The 20,543-nt window shown below is 42.9% G+C and overlaps 1 protein-coding gene across 1 annotated transcript in view; it reads right to left on the bottom strand.

Moving 5' to 3' along the window:
• The window catches only part of Btbd9 (BTB domain containing 9), a 367,740-nt gene that overhangs the window by 306,399 nt on the left and 40,798 nt on the right, over positions 1-20,543 (bottom strand). The window contains exons 2-6 of the mRNA XM_051153392.1: positions 18,991-19,202; positions 16,225-16,588; positions 13,626-13,890; positions 5,861-6,080; positions 2,096-2,215 (exon numbers count right to left, since the gene is read on the bottom strand). Of these exons, the coding sequence (XP_051009349.1) occupies positions 2,096-2,215; positions 5,861-6,080; positions 13,626-13,890; positions 16,225-16,588; positions 18,991-19,175 (1,154 nt within the window). The 5' untranslated portion in view covers positions 19,176-19,202. The remainder of the gene's footprint in view (positions 1-2,095; positions 2,216-5,860; positions 6,081-13,625; positions 13,891-16,224; positions 16,589-18,990; positions 19,203-20,543) is intronic.

Here is a 20,543-nt window from a genome sequence, read left to right as displayed (position 1 = left end):
TGTGAAAAGCTGTGAACTTTCAGCAACTGCTCCTCGAGCACCATTGCCTGGCTGCCTGCTGCATGCTCTCACCATCAACTGTCAGGAACTCGCCCTTTGAAACAATAAGCCCCAATAAACTCTTTCTTCTGTAAATTGCTTTGGTCATGTGCTTTGGCACAGCAACTGAAAAGCAACTAAAATATGTACTAAAACAAAAGGTGGCAGCACAAATAATTTAAAAAGCTACTCTGGCAAAGTCAAGTGAACATGGGAGGGAGGGAGGGAGGGAGGAAAGGGAAGGGAAGAAGAGAGGAAGAGAGGAAAAGAGAGAGAGGGGAGAGCAAAGAGTAACTGACCAAGGGGAAATATGTTTTGTAAAAGCCAGAGAGCCTGACTGAAGATTCTGAGGGGAGCAAGCCCAGCTGGAGTCATGAGAATTTGTTCTAGGAGTCCTGTTCCTATTGCTTCAAATTACACATGCACTGTCCTTCCAGCCATGTCAAATGCTTAGCCTGACAAGCTGCTTATCTTTTAAGATTTATTCATTTTATATATACATATATACATACATACATACATACATACATGCTCTCTATCTGCATGTACACCTGCAGGCCAGAAGAGGGCATCAGGTCCTAGTATAGATGGTTGTGAGCCACCATGTGGTTGCTGGGAATCAAACTCAGGACCTCTGGAAGAGCAGACAGCGTTCTTAACCGCTGAGCCATTTCTCCTGCCCCCCCCCCCCCCCCCCCCGCTTAGTTTTTAATCTGCAGCAACCACTGTAATCTGAGTCAGGGCAGACTTGCCCTCCTCCTCCTCTTCCTCCTCCTCCATATCAGACCTCTCATTCTCCAAGTCTCTGGGGGCAGCTTTGATATGTCAGCTTCATTCAATTTCTTATCCTTCTTATTTTAATCCATTCAGAAGTCCTCAGGGTAAGAGGGCAACTGCCAGACCTGAAGAACTTTAGTCCCTCTTTGGGCAAATAAAATTGATTTTCTTCATTTCACACATGAGGGTCCCAAGGTAGCAATATTGCATCCAGCCACACCCGTAATAAAATGTAGGCAATATTTCTGTACTATACTAGTGGCTTAAATGGTTTTGTGAAATTCTTGTGCGGAGTTTACTTTTAGTTCACAGAGGTGACTCCTGACCAAGAGACTAAGCCATGTACATTCTCATGTGCTCCATGTCAGTCATAACTAGAAGTCGGGGAAGATAACACCGATGTGGGCAGGCAGGTGAGGTGAGGTGATGGAGAGGCGCTAGTTCCACATTCTCCCTGCTTCCCACCCACTACTTCTCTTCCCTTCTCGGCCCACTTCCCTGTATGAGCCGGTCACTTTCTGCCTTTAGTCTCTTGCTCTGCAGATTATCAAAGGGCACTGTCCAGTGGGAAAAGGAACAAATCTACGTAATTTTCGGGGAACCATCTTTTCCAGCTCTCAAATTCATTACCTTATATGTCTTGCAAAACTATAGGAAGTTTAGATTAGGATTTTTACCTAAAGAAGAATATAAACTATTAGAACAGTAACCTTTCAATATTCTCTAAGACAATCTTACCTAGGGGCTGACAAACAACAGAAATCAGCTGCTACTGAGTTGGGGAAAGGGTGTGCACATGAAGCCCGCCAGCTAAGCCTGACCCCACTTACAACACCTGCTCGGTCAAACTGCACCTGTCACCCCCAGATTCGGGAAAGCCCGTGTCTGTGTAACATGTCCACCAGCATCCAGAGCGCTCCTGCTGGCTCTGGGCAGCACCGGGAGCCTTCAGGATGCTCCTCCCGGGTGCTAAGGAAGCAGCACTTTAAGCACACCTGCTTTCTCTGTGTGGACAGCAGTGAGTACGCAGGCATGTCTATCTCTCAAGTGCCTGGTTCTTCAGGGTTTTCACATTCCCACAGGAAAACGTGGCACAAAGCATGGTCAGTTCCACAGTGCATTCCATACACTAAGGTAGCTAACTTCCTCTACAGGTTTTTGTTTCAGGTTTTGTTTTCTGCTTTGTTTTTTGTTTGTGTTTTTGTTTTTTAGAGCAGTCTCCTCATTCTCCAATGTCCTTAAATAAAGATAAAAGTTATTGATTAACAATGAGACTTACCTGCAGACTCGAGCTGGAAAATACAACTTTTGCCAAGACCGACACAGGTAATGTGAATGATCTATTACCCTGATCCAATCGAGTTCATCCATGGACACTTCAATAAAGTAGGAGTAAGACCTGTGAAGTAAAAAGAAAACACAGGGCACAGTGAGACAATAGAAAACCAAAGTAAAACATTAAAAGGTGACAACAGATAGAATTCACTAATTATCTTTTCTGTTTCAGAGTCACATTTATCAAACTCGGGTAACAGTAACAGCTGTATAAAGCCCTCTCAGTCTGACTGTTGGCCTCATCAAAGGGTGACTGCTTAAGAACAAAGCAAAGCGCAAGGTCGCTTCCCTTCACACTGCTACACTGCCTTGGCCACACCGCATCAGCAAATTAATAAAGCCAAAAGGGAGGGAAGGAGAGACAGAAAAAAACAGGAGGAGAGTTGCGGAAGTGAGAAAAGAGAGGGGACAGAGAAGAGAGAAGCAGGCAGGCAAGTACCTTCCCTCCTTCCCGGCCAATGACCTAGGTGCTCTGCCTCCCCCTTCTCAGTGGGGAAAGCTGAGTGGAATGGTTCCCCACAGAAGCTAGCTTATCCCTAGCTACCTGCCCCCTACCATACCACACTTAAAAGCAGCCTGCTGGGAAATAAACAACACGGGTGGAAAGATAATGCTTGTTTTTTTTTTTTGGATGCAACTTGAAACTCGCCAGCTAATAACCTGGCGGTAATGAAAATAGCCCATCGCCTTCCGCTAGTCAGCTGCCCAGGACCATGACATGCTGGTCCCATCCTGAACAATCTGTATTTAAATTTGAGATGTAGTTATTACTCGCACTGTAATATCAACAGGAACAATCTTGGAAGATTTAGGTGATCATAAATGTCAGCCTGCAACCCACAGTTGTACCCAGAAAAGGTCAGCTTATTTTGTGTCATCCCCTCATTTTCTGCTGTCCCCTCAACTCCCATTCATTTTATCTCTCAGTCTCAAACTGGTTATAACCTTTTATTGAACCTTTCTGGGTTATCAGTAATGTGGAATATAATTTTACAACACATCAGAATCTTTTTGGCTTAAGATTTTGAATTTTTCACCTTTGCTTCAAACGTTAGCAGTGTTTGTGAAAAAAGAACATGGTGAAGCTAAGTCTTCTGGGAGTGTGAAACGGATGCTAAAGCCTATAAATATTTAACCTCATGGAAACAAAAGCAGCGGCCTTCACGTTCAGGCACACTAACCTTTTCCTTCATCACTTTATACCAACTACATTATTAATTAGATGAATGACACATATAAAAGCCTTTAGGATGAAGTGCAAGTAATGAAAGTACAATACAAATATTATTACGTTGTTATTATTAACCAGGGACTCTTGGAAATAAGAAATATGATTAACACTAACCTCTTTGTCAATTGCTTCAAATATCAACCAAGATACATGTCAGGAAATATATTCTCTTTTAACAAAGATTTTTGAAAGAGCGAGTGAATAAGTGTGTGTGTGTGTGTGTGTGCGTGTGTGTGTGTGTGTGTGTGTGTGTGTGTGCGCGCGTGCTTAAAGAGGCCAGAAGAGAGCACCCGAGCTTCTGAAGCTAGAGCTTCTGGAGGTTGTGAGGCACCCAGTGTGAGAGCTGGAATCGCCTCCAGCCTCTTCAGGGCAGTCTGTGACCTGAACTACTAAGCCATGTCTCCAGGCCCAGGAAATAGAGTCTTTTCTTTTGTTTTTTGAGATAGGGTTTCTCTGTGTAGCCTTGGCTGTCCTGGACTCACTTTGTAGACCAGGCTGGCCTCAAACTCACAGAGATCCACCGGCCTCTGCCTCCCAAGTGCTGGGATTAAAGGCGTGTGCGCCAGCCTGAAATATATTCTTAATAAAAACAAAACAGAGAGCTAATCACCTAGGGATCTCAGACACACTGCATGTACAAACACTGACTCTCACCTTTAAAATGAATTCCTTCAAACATGGCTAAATGGCCATAAAAGCAAAAGTGGTCAGCAGTGTGTCAGCAAGACACCCCCTTCCTTGTTCTTGGGCCTCAACACTATCATCCCTGAACCAACAGGCCCAGGCCCAAAAGGGCACAGGAGGCTGGGTTAGGTCTTAGGCTATAGGTAAGCAACACTAGCGACCATTTACTCCTGCTCATCGCTGTCCTGTGCTTCTGCCACCACAAATGATCACAGGTCCCAGTGAAGTATGAAATTTGCTGGACAGAAGTGCTCTTGAAGCTACTAGGAAACTGGGTGCACATCATGGCCTGAAGCCCAGCCTATTTTTTTCACAATTTCATTTTTATTTCCAAGGATGCTTAACTATATACTAAAAGATAGTTTCTTTAGCCATAGGATGTGATACATTTTACAAGTATTCATAATATCCAATAGCAAGGAATCAAATAACAATGTTCACCTATATGGAAGGATGCCAGATAACATTTCAAAACCTAATACAATGTTTAAAATATAGTAACTGAAACATGAAATTAAAGCCAGGTGCAGTGGAGCACACATATCTATAATACCAGAATTTGGAAAACTGGCAAAATGATTGCAAGTTTGAGGTCAGCTAGGCAAACTATTGAGACTCTGCCTCAAAAGAAAAGAAAACGCAAAAAGTAGAGTTAAGTTTTTAGTATAGCTAATCTATAGCTTGTGAAGCGAAGTCAAGATTTTGTAATATGTATGTATGAGACAGATAACTAATCAAGTTAGCTACATATAGATTATAATGGGTAGTGATGAGATTATCAGCAATTTTTATTTCTTCTATGTGTTTTTCTGTATATTCCAAAATGAACACTTATTCAATGCTTATATAGGAGGACAAAAAGAGGCTGGAGAGGTAAAAGTACAGGCTACCCTTCCAGAGGAACCAAATTTCATTCCAAGCACACATATGGTGGCCCACAGCCATCTGAAACTGCAGTCCCAGGGAATCCACTGCCCTCTTCTGGCTGCTGACAGCACTGCATGCACATGGTGCACATACATACGTACAAGCAAAACACTCATAGCACACAAATAAAATATTTAAAAATTAATTTTAAAAAGGTCAAAAATGTTTTTTAAAGAAATCTATCTTCAACTAACTTTTTCCCTACAACTACCCTTAAAGAGAACTAACAGAATGTTTACAAAGAAATAAGCCATTTAACCCTGTAAAGCCAAAGCAGATGGCCATTGAGCACCTAATGTCCTTTTCCTGATTTGGGGGCCACTTTCTTGCTCAAAGGTTGTGTTGGCAAATTTTATGTCAACGTGATACAAGCTAGAGTCATCTAAAAGGAGGGAGCCACAGTTGAGAAAAAGCCTCCGTAAGATCCGGCTGTAGCACAGTTTATAAACTAGTAACTGAGGGGAAGAAGCCAGCCCATGTGGGTGGTGCCATCCCTGAGACTGCGTCCAGAGATCTCTAAGAAATCAAGCTAAGCAAGGCAGTAACCAGTGCTCCGCCACAGCCTCTGCATCTGCTCCTGCCTCCAGGTTCTTGCCCAGCGTTAGTTCCCATCCCGAATTTCTTTGGTTGTAAGCCAAATGAACCCTTTCCTCCCCATGCTGCTTTGGCCATGGGTGTTTCATCACAGCAATAGAAACCATAATCAAGACAGAGGAGCTCCTTTAATAAACTTCTTCCCTCTGCAAGTGAGTAAAGAAAGGGGTGTCGGGGGGTGGGGTGGGGAGGGGAGACAACCAATGCAGATAACCAAAAAGTTAGGTCCTCATCAGCAAATACAGCATCAGCTTCTCAGAGACAAAGACTCACCTGCTGTCACGGTCCCACAGGAGTAGGCGTATGTGGTTGATAATGGATGGCTGGCCAAGCTTGATCTCAATGCCAGAGCGGCAGTCATCATCGATGGGATGTCTGGAAAACCCATGATCCAAGTCATAATTTTGAGTGTCACCATCTAGCAAGGCTGACTTCAGCTCTCCTTTCACAACCTGGGCTCCATACTTCATAGTTGCAATGTTTTCTTCTGGTACTAGTTACAATTAGAAAGAGCAAAAGCAGTGGCTGCTTTAATTATATTACTGAGAGAAAGGTAAACTTCTACCATTCTAGCCAAGTGAAGTATCTGTATCTGATTTTAAGTTGCATAGGCAAGTCTATGGAAATGGAGACCACAGACTGTCCACTAAGATTAAGATGACATTCAGCATTCAAAATGTAATGTCACTACCACAGTATGCCAGACACTAAACATTTTAAACAAACAGTTAATACTAGAAACACAAGTAGCAGGACAAATGTGTCATTTCTGCTGAGCTCATTCTGTCAGCAGCTTTAAGTTAGTATCTGCTGAGGAAAAACAGCGAATCAGATGCCTGTATACCTGCCATCTGGCCTGAGGACAGGTGTAAAGTGAAGCAAACAGGCCAGGTATGTGCTCAAACAACAGAGAAGGAGAAGCCCCACACGTCAGTCGCTGTTGGTCACTTACAGACAAGATTAACCTGTTTCCCAAGCTAAGAAAATAAGATTCTGCTTAAGAGAAAATACACATCACTTTAGGTGTTTTGTTTTGTTTTGATAAAAATTTAGAAGCCTGTCCTCAGAATCGGTACTGTGGTTATTTTAAGCCCCTCCTCTCTCCACTGGATTAGTGTCTGGGCCTTTGAAGTCCGATATGTACATCATGCTTCGCAGGGAAGAAGGTCTCTCTAGGTACTGACATCCTAAAACTGGCACTTTCCGTGGAAAGACAAGAGGCTGCATAAACATGTTCAGAGACCTGATGTAAATCAAGGCTGTGCTCAGCACTGAATGTGTCACTTGGGAGGAATTACCCTTTCTAAACTCCACTTTCTTAAGAGGACAATGCCTGTCCCCTACGTGTTCTCTGTAAAGACTGAGGTGACTTCTGTAAAGCATACTGTGTGCTCTTTAAGAAGTGGCCATTGCAGCACTACACACATGCGTAGAACTGCTCAGGTCTACAGCATGTACATAAGCACTGAGCTCCCACAGAACACACACATCTTGGCCGCATGGCTTGAAGGGAAAGGTGCGATACATCAGGTGCACAGGAGAAGACAACTAAGGGAGAATTCGGCATTGCAGATATGGTGGGAACTGGTTTTGTCAAATAAAGGCAAGTGAAGGCAGTGGCTCCAGACGGGGACAAGCTACAAGCAACAGCCATGCTGGACAACTCAGGCAGCAGCTGTGTGACTTTCCATGGTCGGCTGTGGTCACTATCTGTACTCCCCACAGACGCTGCTGCTGGCACTTTAAATACTAATTCCTGTGATTTAGCCCTCATACTCATCCGTGAGCACAGTGCAGCACTGCAGCCACACAGATGAGAAGCCCAGGCAGCAGCAGAGCTGATGTCGGGCCCAGCCCCAGGGTCCCACTGCTAGCATGAGGCTCTGCGCTCCTCACAAGCTCTGGCTGAAGCACAGAGGGGAGCTTGTGCCACACCTCCACGCTTAGAAACTAAAGCCACCTTTGGTTTCTCTCAAGATAAGCTTCCTTCAGTACTAAAGCCTACCAAACCCTGAATAACATACCAGGCACAAGGCTTTCAAATGATTACAACTGAAATCTAAAGTAGAAATGAAAGTTTATCACAAGCCAAAGTCTTCTGTTGAAGTTTATTTCAAGAGCACTTGAGCGCTTTCTAGCCATTCTCAACAGTTCATTCCCCGAGAGCATCTTTCTTGCCGACATGAAGATCACTTATACAAGTGGAAATTCCCTCATGGCAATTAGAATGTGAGTACACTGCTAGATAAAAATACAACTCCAATTTTTTTTTCCTTCAAAACCTATAGTTAAATAATGAATTTAAAAGAAAAAGTAATCCTGGAAAGATTTAAATTACAAAAATATTCAAACCATAAGTACTCTTAGTCTGTGTCTCTCTGTCCATGAAGAACAGAACTCTCAAAAAATACAAGACAGCAGCTGAGATTGAGCAAGATCATGAATAGCAGTCATAATTTTCTTTATACTTATGATCATTAAGAAAAAAATTAAGCTCTATAGCCCTGTAAATAAGTAAAAACAAAGCAATTATTAGAAAGGAGGAACTGGGGGAGGATGGGGTTATCTCACGGCCCCTCCCCCTCCAGCTGAGATTAGTGCCTAGGAATATGAAGTCATCCACACATGAAGCTTCACAGGTAAGGAAGTGTCACCAGGAGCCAACACCTAAAACCAACACTCTCCAAAGAAAGACGAGAGGCTGCAGAGACATGTTCAGACACTGAATCATAATTTAAAACCAAGCTACACAGTGACAGAATCTGAGGTACTGGGCAAAACTGAGGAACAGTGACAAAAACTGAGGTACCCTGTGTTTTTCTTTAAATTATTAGATTCCTGATCATGATGTTGGGACACAGCATTTGAGAGTCAATTACACCAATGAATTATTTGGATACAAAATAGCTTTCTGCCCATTATACTCTTTACCCATCTCTGTCACCTAAGTCATCTTGCACACACTCTTTCCTAGCTTTCCTGAAGAATGTGTGGTCCTCCTGCCTCCTACAATACTCTACACCTGTGTCTTCCCCAAAGCTTTAGTCTTGCTTTAACCTTCCCCATTAACCCACTCTTTGTAGGCCTTGTCTCCGCATTTCTCAATTCTGGTACTCAAAACAACAAACTGGAAACAAAAAGAAACCAGAAGATTTTATGGAAAAGCATCTGCTGCATGAGGCACAAGTCCTGAAGTTGGGCCCATTAGAGGCAATTCATTTCACATGGCAACATTAGGCAAGTTGCCAAGGAAGAGACACAGCTAAACAGGACCACCATTCCATCTATTTAAAGAGACAGGTGGTCAAAGCTGCCCCTTGTGCAAAATCACTGTACAAGACTCAGTTCCAGATGCTCAGCATCTGACAGGACAAGAGAACATCCACAGACACTATGTACCTCCACAAATGAATGCACACCAGCGATGACACAACAGTAGGGAGTCAAAAAGCTTTAAAAGGTCGATTGTTTTAACTGAGTTTTGTCACAGGTAAGGAAGACTTAAATTCTAGTCTAAAAACAAGAAAAGGGTTCACTTAATGTTTTTTATATATATATATATATATATATATATATATATATATTTTTTTTTTTTTTTTTTTTTTAAGACATAACTAAAGCTTTAAAGAACTCTATCTAGGGCCGGGCATGATGGCACACACCTTTAATCCCAGCACTCGGAAGGCAGAGGCAGGTGGATCGCTGTGAGTTCGAGGCCAGCCTGGACTACAAAGCAAGACCAGGACAGCCAAGGCTACAGAGAAATCCTGGCTCGAAAAACCAAAAAAAAAAAAAAAAACAAAACAAAACAAAACAAAAAACAAAACCTCAATCTAGTGAGTGTCTAGACAAGTAAAATAACAATTATATCACAGTTGGAAAGATCCCTAGTCCAGTGGCTATAACACACACGCATGCGTGCGCACGCGCGCTTTACCTCAGCAATCTTAGGAACATATTGACTTTTCTCAATGAAAAATCCTGAGGCTAGAATCTATGATACAGCTCCCTGCTATAAACATGCTGTTCTCTTTCCCAAAGTCTAAGACAGGAGATAAACAGAACCAAGTATAACTCAGTCTTATCAGAAAAAGCACTGACTTTAGACAGAGCATCTCCTGAGCCAAAATAAAACTAAACGTTATGGGAAAGGACCAGAGGCAGCCCAAACATCCTAAGAAAAACAGTAATTTCATTTTTAAAAAGTTAATTTCCTTTCCCTAACTACATAGATAAATGCTTATCTAAAGAGATCAACTATCATTCCTGAGCAAAAACATCTTCTGGGTTACCCCTCCCTCTTTTAAAGATGGGATGCTGCTATTCAGCATAGTTTCAGGACAAATCTTCCAGAAAGTGATGGTAGTGAACTCACAAAAGCACTAGTGTAAAAAAAAAAAAAAGCACTAGTGTCAATGCAGGCTCTCTGCACTTCCTGGTAAGCCAACACAGAGAGAGAGAGAGAGAGAGAGAGAGAGAGAGAGAGAGAGAGAGAGAGAGAGAGAGAGAGAGAGAGAGAGAGAGAGAGAGAGAGAGAGCAGAGAGAGACAGAGACAGAGAGACAGAGACAGAGACAGACAGACCGACCGAGAGAGACAGAGACACAGACAGAGAGACAGACAGAGACAAAGAGAGAAAGAGAAACAAAACAATCACAGACTGCCGGTAGACACAAAATAAACAGAGCTAGCTTTCCACCCATCAGCCTAAGAACAGCTCTGCAGTGTTAGCCCTTGACTCCCAACAAGAGAGACGCTATCCCATCATCTCAATGTTTGGGAACATTTCTTAGAAAAGAGTCTCTTTAAGGAACTGTTAGGAATGCACTGTGCTTCTTCAGCATTTGTTATTAGTTTTACTATTCAAATACAGTAAGAATCAGGAAAGTGCTCTGCTATTTACCCATTTGCTCAATGGTCTTAGGATCGCCAGACACTTCCACAATCTAGTCCATGAACTCTGGCTGAACTTCTCCAAAATAAGCAATCTGACATCAATGAGCACTAATGCCCCATTCCAGAGCTGAGGGTCTCAATGATTCCTTTCCTAAGGAAGCTCACTGGAGTCATAGCTCACACATGGACCGACCAGCTAACCAATTCCAAGGAACCATAACTGTATGAAGTGCCAAATATATCTCACGCCCACATCTGTGACCCAATCCCACCTTCAGCAAATCCAGTTCTAGGGTCCTATCAGCCAGTCATAGGAAAGAAGGAGCAAACTCACATAAGAGGATACAAAATGAGGAGGTGTAAAATGGCACACTTTCTCCCTCCTACTCTAGCCAAGGCTGACCTTCAACTGGGCCCTCCAATTGCTCACCAGATCTCTCCAGCTTGTTCTCTCCAGCTGCATCATTCTGTTTCTCCACTGCCTTTTCCCTCAATTCACAGACCAAATCACCAACACTTATAAATATTATCCTTTCGAACATAATGGCTTGAGAGTCTAGACTGTGCACAAGCTCACCACAATTTACACCCAAAGTCCTCTCAATTCTCACTCACCTTGACCGTCTGGCATCAAGAGACACCATTAGCTGCTTCCCCATCCAGCAGCTCTCCCCTGGCTAGCTTCTGTGGCACTCCCCATAGCTCTGCTGTCTCTCTGCCGCTCCAATTCCTTCTCCACCTTAAGTGCCCTGCCTACGGGTCTCCAAGTCTCAGACTGATATGCTTACTCCTTTCTCTGTATTCGCACCCAGATTTCAACTCTTATCCCTAGCTTTGACTGAGCACCAGAATGCGCTTCTCATTAAAACTGTCTTTGGAATCATCCACCCAGCACTCATTCCCATATGCTGGTCAGTGTGTTCAATGGTCAGGTTAAAATTAAGTAAGACCCACAAAAAAAAAAAAAAAAAAATGCTCTGCCCTCAAAACCCAAAGGTACGTAAGGAAACTGTCTACAAAATGTGGTGCCTGTGCGGATTGGCACAGTGGCACACAGAGGTGAGGAGAACCATATCAACACTAGCAGGTCTCTGCTACTGAGCAGCGGTGCTGTGCTTATACAGACTGCTTCAGTTAATCCTTGGAACAACACTGAGATAGAAAAACCAAGCCTCAAATAACTTACTGCCAGGTCACACAGCTAAGGACTAATTCAGGACTTAAAATCAGATTTGTCTGACCCAGGGGCTGGGGAGATAGCTCAGTCTACAAAGTGTTTCCATATAAGCAGTGAGGATCTAACCTTGTTTCCAATGCCTGCATAAAAAGCTGAGTATATTGCACACAGTTGTAAACCCCAGCCCTGGGGGAAACAGAGTCAGGTGGATCCCTAGGGCTTGCTGCCCAGCCTCAGCGGCACGCCCAGCTCCCAGTAAAAACCCTGTCTGCAGATCAAGTCAGATGACCCCTAGGGAATAATGCCAGGGTTCACCTCTAGCCTCTACTTGCTGTGCACACATATGCATGTGCACCCACAAAATCTGTGAGGCCAAAAACTACCATATCAATTGAGAAGAAATAATTCAGGGAATAAGCCCAGGCTAAGGACATCTATTTAGGACCCACTAGCTTTTCAATAATGTCCCAAACCAGTCACACACACAAAAAGAATCACTCCAGGACATGGCCAGCCCTCCACAGGACTGACAAATACCAGAAACCCTCCAACTAAATATCATAAAACCAGGCTCTCTCAAGCAAAGGGCACTGCTGTTCACTAGCTCTGGGCGCAGGCCACGCTGAGGGTAACTAGTACTGTTCACTACCTTACTTTAGAAAACCATGGTAAGTTACCCTAAACTGAAGGCTCAGTTTTAAACCCTGCTGTCACCAAAACCTGACTTCTGTCTATACATACGGTTAGTGTTCCCCTTCTGCCCTCACTCCACTGTGTCTGTTGTGCAGATTAAATTCCCTCCTCGTGGGTCTCGCTAAATCCAGTATAAACTCTTCCAAACCACAGAGAAGAGAACCAGCATGATCTGGTTTGAACTGGCACACAGACACGTCATCATGCAACAACATAAGCCTCCTGGATGCACCAAGCTCTTGAGGCGTGGCCTCTCAGACATTCAACTGTCTACTAATCTCAACCATCTTCCAAACCGGCCTTCATCCAGTCGCAATGCCACTCCAACCAAACCTAAGTTTCATGCCCTCCCCTCACTCATCCGAAGCCACTTTTTACTGAAGTCACAGTGTGTCACCAGCTTCAACACTTGTGACTAGTCTGTCACAGGCCTTCTGTCTTTCATGATGAAACTGGAAGGATCAAAAGAAGAGACTGCTCTCCTGCATAGTTTAATCCTTAGAGGCTCAGACAACAGAGACAAGCTATATAAAATTCTCTGTGTGTCATCCTTCTGGGTGACTTTGGGTAAGTTACCTAATTCTCTGTGCTTCATTTTCTTCATTTGTAAAACAAGTTTAAAACAGTATGTATCGCTGGGGCTGGAGAGATGGCTCAGCAGTTAAGAGCAGTGGCTGTTCTTCCAGAGGTCCTGAGTTCAATTCCTAGCAACCACATGATGGCTTACCACCATTTGTAATGGAATCTGATTCCCCCTTCTGATGTGCATAAAGACAGAGCACACACACATGTATAATTTTCAAAAAAAATAATAATAATATGTATCTCCTCAAAGTACTGGGAGAACTGGATGGTTATGTGGAGACTGGTCCTTACAGTGAAAGCATTTTATAATTGTTAATCACTATAATATTGTTAAATAAATCAGTCCTCACTTAGACCCTGTGTGTGTGTGGTGCCTAAAGAATTAGGAACACAAGAAGGAGGAAACATCTTAGTGTGACAAGCAACTTTTCAGGGAAGTGTCCAGGGACATTCTGAGGAGCAGATGGAAAGGCATCCAGGAGTGACAAGAAATAGCTGTGCTGGGTTGGCAGTAGCTCATCGTTTTGGGAAGAACAAGGAAAGACATCCACAGGAAGCAGAGCTATGTGCTCTTGGCCTTGCATAGGCTTTGCAGACCTGCACCACAGTTCTATAGTTGGAGTTGTATGGTTAGGACTAGCATAAGATGCCAACAACTCCTAGGTGAGAAGGGGAAGTAGGTACTTACTGAGCATGCCTCTGTAGTTGAGGTCCATGTCCCGGCTCTCGGACCGCACTTTAATGGCATCTAGAATGGCATCTGGAGACAACAGTCCTGAAGGCCTCACAACGTTCAGAAGCTCAGTGAGGCTCATTAAAGGCAAACGCACAGCCTGCATGATTTCAGCATGATTCTCTTTCGCATTGTGCTTACACCAGTTTAGCAAGGCTAAGAAAATATCTTTTTCAGGAGCAGCAAACGAATCCCTCAAAACGATGTTCAGAAGTGCTATCTGCAATGCATAAAGAGGGCAGAAAGAGTCAGCATGGAGGGCGGCCACATGCACAGCCAGTCAGCAGAGCCTGGCCAGACCACAGGTAGCACTCCTTCCCTCGTATTGGTCTTCCCACCTAGTCCCATCTCCTCTTCCGGCTGTGTAAATAAACAGCAGCAATGAGCCACATGAGTAATACAGCACTGAGAAGGCTGAGAGGCAGAGGGATTACTGTGGGCCTGAGATCAGCCTGGGTAACATAATGAGTTCTAGGAAAACATGGGTTACTAAATTAAAAAAAAAAAAAAAAAACAGAGTAGTGCCTTTCCTTCCTTTTCAGGCATTTTGTGCCACTATATAAAGCAATTAGGTCTTTCCCACACACCTATACCTGTCTTTTCTTGTTTTAAAGAAATTTACTTTATTAATTTTTAAAGTTATAATACAGAGTGATGTTTTCCCACATTTTGCTCTTATATATAATACTTCTCTGCTCCACTTCCCCATGCTATCACCCTCCTCTTGCTGGTGCCCTGTCTCTGCCTTCCATAGCCCCACTTCTGCATTCATGTCATATGTATTCCATACACATACACACACAGACACACACACACACACACACACACACACACACACACACTTACTTGTCCCCCATTCTCTTCTTTCTTAAGATCTCTTCCTTCCTTTTTCATAATCCTCTTTCTAATTTCATGACCTGCACCTACTGGGTTGGTTAACTTGTGTCAACGTAACACAAGCTAGAGCCATTTGAGAAGAGAGACTCCCAATTGAGAAAATCCCTCTATAAGACTGGCCTATAGACAAGTCTGTGGGGCATTTTCTTGAGGAGACCTAGCACACTGAGGGCAGTGCCATGCATGTGCAGATACGTCCAGGGTTGAACAAAAAAGCAAGCTGAGCAAGTCAGTAAGCAGCACTCCTCCAGGGCCTTGCTTCAGTTCCGGCCTCCAGGTTCCTCCCTTGACTTCCCTCAGTAATAGAGTGAGACCTAAGAGCTGTTAGCTGAAATAAACCTTTTCCTCCCCAAGTTGCTTTTGGTCATGGTGTTGTATTACATCAATAGAAACCAAACTAAGATACCACCCCCTTACATTTGCATACTTATATACACATACACACAGTGTAGGGTTATTTTATGAGAGCACCAAGTGATATTTGTCTTTTTTACTATGGCTTGTTTCAACTGATACAATGATTTTGAGTTCTTCCTTTTTCCTGCAGCGGTCACCATTTCCGTTCTTCTCTGCTAAACGACAGTCCAGTGTGCACATGTGCTCATCACTTATTTGCCTACAGATGGACCTCTGCACTGGTTCCATTTCTTAGCTACTGCAAACAGTGAAGCAATAAACCTATGTGTGCACATATCTCCAGCATTTGATTTAGAGTCCTTTGGGTACATATGCAGGAGTGGGTACAGTTTATAGCCATTCTTTATAAAACACCAAGAACAAAGATGACAAACTACATATGTGAACACGTGTGTAAGTGAATGTGTGTATTCTTTTGGGAAGTAAACATCTGTAAGTCAGTAATAAGTTCCAAACCTTCCTTATCACAGTATTACTGCACTGTCGTGGTTCCCTTCTGCAGGGTTCTGGACTGACCTCCATAAACAGTGACGCAGCCTTGAAAATTCCTTGCGCACAGAGTAAAGTGGGACAATAAATCCCAGTTAATAATAAATAATACAAATTTAAAATACAGTTCATTCAAATCAAGATGCATAGCTCTTTTAAAAGAACACAGAGAGACAGACAGAAACACAGAGAGAGAGACCATGACAGAGAGACAGACAGAAAGAGACAGACAGACACTGCTCAGGTCAAAGGCAGATTTCGGCTACACAGTTTTGCAGTGGTCCACCAGCAGGAGGAGGAGGAGTGCAAGCAGTGACTGAGGAGACATCCTGGGCACGTCACATCTCCTTTATGAATGTTCCCTCTGTGCCACCGACTGTATCCCAACCCTAAAGTATTTTCCTTTTTGCTAAAAAAGAATTCTTGGTTACAGTCTCCATCAGAGCAATACAAAACCAAAAACCAGTATGCAATACAACAACAAATCTTACTTGACTGTCATGTGAAAACCAACTACCCAGCAGACCCATCTCTTTCACACATAAACTTAACAGAGAAACCTTGAAAAGAGAATTTAAAAAGGAACCAACAGCCTTGTAACATCTAGAGCCCAGCAGCCAGTGGCCAGTGCTGGGCCAGATGGCTTCTTTGAGACCAAGGCTTTTAATTCATAGGCCACTGTGGTGTGGCCACTGTGTACATGTAAGTAAAGTAACACAGGCCGAGAAACCAAGAGCAGACCAGAACACACCTTGGACAGGGAGAGGAAGCCTTCGCTGGCCAGCACCTCCTGCGCGTTTCTGTCCATGAACATGCAGCACATACACGTTAGCTTGGGAAGCGAGTAGAGACTGGCAACATCGAAAGTCATACAGACGTTCTGAATGTTAAGTATGGTACACAGGTACTCGGAGGTAGAATCTTCTAGCTCTGGAAATCCATATTTATGAGCCAGGCTCAAAAAATCCAGCAGCACCTCCTCCTTCTCATCTGTCAGTGTTGCCCGCCCAGTGTAGATGTATTTGAGGAGCATTGTGAATGCTTCTGCAGTCGTGTCTTGGAGAGGGATTTCTGCTTCAGGCTGAGACTCTCGCATGCCACCGTACAGTAATGCTCTGCACACCAGAGAAGAGACACAGTTGACAAACCTCAAATATGATTTGCTACAAAATATATGAAATACTGGTTATCAACACTATAATTTTTGCTTAATGACATAAATTTTCTTAATGACACAAAGATCCAGGTGAGGAAATCCAAGTGATTTTAAATGGTTCTTTAAAAGAAACAAGAGCAATGATTTAAAAAACCATTTTTGAATTAGTACCATAAACAACTGAGCTAATGAGATAGCCTGAGAATGCAAGATTACACAGAAAGTTCAAAGTGATCTTTTGAGAAGAACAATGAACTCAATATAAAGACGTTTATCAATCTACAAGCAGTTTAAACAGTAAAACCCTACAGGAATGTGATGGGATAAGCACAAGGGGAGCCTCTGACAGTTGCACAAACAATGAGAAAATGGGTTCTGGGCTGCAGTGTTTTAAAGGACCATGTAAGTGGGCTCCCTGGGAAAGCAACTTAGTAATATACCTAATCAAATCTGAAATGTAAATACCCTTCAACTCAGTAACCACTTTTTTAAGACACAACTGGAGAAAAATAACTCAACAACGATATATAGCAATGAACACTGGGGAAAATCAAGATGCAAGATGAGCATTGTTGAAAGACTGTAGTGTGCATATCCTATGTGATCATGAGAACAATCAATAGAGACCAATGGGCGCTGCTAGGAGAGCTCTGCCTCGGCTCTTTCCCAGTAATGAGTAAAGGGGTTCACCACGTCCTGTAAGAGGAGGTCCCTCTTGTTCAGCTAGCATGCCCTTATGGGGAATTGATAAGCTCTGATGACAAGCCTAGTCAGAACTCCCCTGATTGCTGACAATTAACTTTGTTTTGCACAAGAATAGCATTATCAATAAGAATCTAAGAGGGCTTTGGTGATGAACTGGGTTTAGCCCAAGTGAGTCACAAAAATACCTCAAAGGTTCAATATCCACAGAAACAAACAGGTCAGTGAGTGAGGTGGATGCATTCTACCAGCTCAGCACATGCTCATCTTTCTGAAAATGTCTGGATCTTTAAAGAATAGACTGATAACATGCACATAGAGGTTTTAACAGTTTTTTGAGGAGAGAAAATATATAGTATTCAGACACAAAAACATAAAGCTGAATTTTTCTATTATTAAGAAAGGATCCCAGCACTCAGGAGGCAGAGTCAGGTGGATCACTGTGAGTTCGAGGCCAGCCTGGTCTACAAAGTGAGTCCAGGACAGCCAAGGCTACACAGAGGAAACCCTGTCTCAAAAAAGAAAAAGAAAAGAGAAGATCCTTTAAAAGCACTTTCACAGAACTAACTGGACTAGAAGCAAGAAAAGGAAAAGGCATGCCCAGGACAGGAACCAGAAGCAATGGCCAGGCTGAGGCCAGATACCCTTAGGAAGGTGGCAGGCTCATGCTGATTACAGGATGGCAAGTTGTGAAAATGTGCGTGAGTTAATCATGGTAGTACTCGCTACAGAACACACACTCCCAAGCAGCACACCAGCAAGTATGGCTCCAGGGCGGGCCTGCTCTGCAGTCCCATTCATCTTCATTCCAAGGCCAGACACAGCTTTCATTAGAGGACAAACAAAAATTTCCCTAAGCCACAAATACCTCAATTTCTCCAAGGAAAACTGTGACTCTATATACACCAGCTTCATTATTGTACAAGACAAAGGTTCAATAATGCCAAAGATAATCATTCACATAGGTAATAAGTCACTGGTGATTTCCTTTTAGCCAATATTAGATGAGATGTAAGTAAGAGATCAGTTTAATTTTATAACCTAGAAAAGTAAGGCTCTAAGAAACAGCTGTCTATTAGTGGGTTTTTTTACACTCATAAAGTATGTGTGAATATATGTGTGTCACATATTATATAAACAGTATAGATATATCTTAGTTTGAGTTCTAAAGGAACTCTGAAACAGCTTCAGTTACTACTTGCTTCTTTGAGTGAGGTTACCACATGCTTGGAGAGCTCTGTTAGGTAAGTTACCCACAGTGCTGGCTACAGTAATCCAAAGGCAAGATGACAGTCACTGGTCTGGAAAGTCAGCTCACCTACACAAGAAGCCTCCCCACCAGTAACTCAGAGCAAACCCCATCCTTCATCTACTGTGAGCAGAAGGCAAAAGCAACACACACAGCCAAGCAAGGTTCTTCAAACCTTCAAAACAAGAGTTCATTGGTACTGTCTAGCCCAGACAGCCTTCTAATCCCTTCATTTTAGCTGGCTCCTAAAAATGGTGAGTCTCAAGGATAAATCTACAAAGTAAAGTTTTTAGACATTGTACTAGAGGATGCCACTTGTTACACTTAAGTTACATATTTTTCATGGAAATAAAAACATGATTCCTACTTATGACTTAAATCTTTAAAAAATATATATAATGTACCCTTACCGAAAATATTGGCACCTAGCTGCTAAAATTACCCTATGAGCAGGAAAGCGCTTCTTCTCCACAACAAATGTGACATCGCCATATTCTTCACCAATCAACAAGGCACCAATATGCTCAGACAAAATGTGCACATGATCAATTTCCCCCACTGCAGTAAAGGGGCGAAGAGGGTGGCTGTTACTCATCCTGTGGAATAGATGATAGTCACTGACCTGTCAAAGAAAGAATAGGAGTTAGTGAGGAGAAGGACCATAGGCAGAAAAGCACACGTTCTTTACATCAAAGCCCATCTTCAGTGACTGCACATCTTTCTTTTTCAAACAGTCTTCAGTATGTAGACTACGCTATCCTAGAACTCACGATCCTCCCACCTCAGTCCAAAGTGTCAGAGGTCTCTTTTTTATTAACCTGCTTATTCTAAGGAGCAGCTCAAGCAGTTTTCACTAACTCGATCACCTTCATTGCCTCATCATACTAGGAGAGTAATAAATTCAGTGCATGAAGCCATCACAGTCTAGAAATGCTGGCTCTGTTCCAAACAGCCCCTCACAGAAAAGAAAACCAACAAGCCAGGTACACCTACACTCGGCACAAACTGACTTAGCAAGGCTGGATACAGCTTCCCACTCCAGACAGACAGACAGACAGACACAGAGAGACAGAGATACACACAGTCTTTCAAGTAGAGATCTAGGCATAAATTACAAAGTTAATATAGTATCATTCCATGTAAGAGGTATTGGTCTGAAGCTACGTTAAATAATTTACAAAAACAATCTGTGGTCACAAAAGTATCTTAATTAGTGAAAACTTGTAAGAGCATGATAGCCTTGTCCAAAATGAGGGTCCACCTGGCACATCCTCTAGGATTGACACTTTGCAACCTGGTGAACTGCTGTGCATGTCTAATCCCAGCACACCCAAGAGGTCAAGGCAGGATTATGGCTTCAAGGCCAGCCTAAGCTACATAGTAAAACTTTTATTTCATACTTATGGCTCTAAGGCTCAGATTGATGGCATTACCAGAATAGCATATTTATAGGTACTTCCTTGCTTTTATGTGCAGTCTGTCTATAAAAATAAATGAAAATCAAGGGGCTGGGGTTCAACATATTCAAAAGGGAAGTTAAAACCTTAGAGAGCTAGAACTGCTTATAATTTATTTGCAAGCATGCTTTTTTCAGATATAGTAATTCAGCAAATTCATGAGGGTTTCCACCAGTACTCAGATGCCCTGGATAAGAGGTGGCTGGTGGCTCAGAGGCCTCTATACTGAGACCAGGGAAAGTGAGCCATATATACTCTCTCCACTGGACCTCCACTGTCTTCAGCAATTTATTTTAACCAAATTTAAATGAAGGCCAAAGATCTCTCATCCTCAAACTTCCATCCCTAGATCTGTTCCTAGGCAGGTATGTGAAAGCACACGGTCTCCTGTGACTGCAGAGGAAACCTTCATAAATCAAGTTTTTTAGCTGCTGGTTTTCACACGACACCCCAAAGAGAACAACAGCAAGAGCTGTGAGGAAAGAGAACATGGTGGATGACTGGCA

Source organism: Acomys russatus, chromosome 11 (assembly GCF_903995435.1).
Source record: "Acomys russatus chromosome 11, mAcoRus1.1, whole genome shotgun sequence".
In the NCBI taxonomy this organism is placed as follows: domain Eukaryota; kingdom Metazoa; phylum Chordata; class Mammalia; order Rodentia; family Muridae; genus Acomys; species Acomys russatus.
The sequence above is the reverse complement of the archived record's forward strand: the minus strand, read 5'-3'. Positions and strand labels throughout refer to the sequence as shown.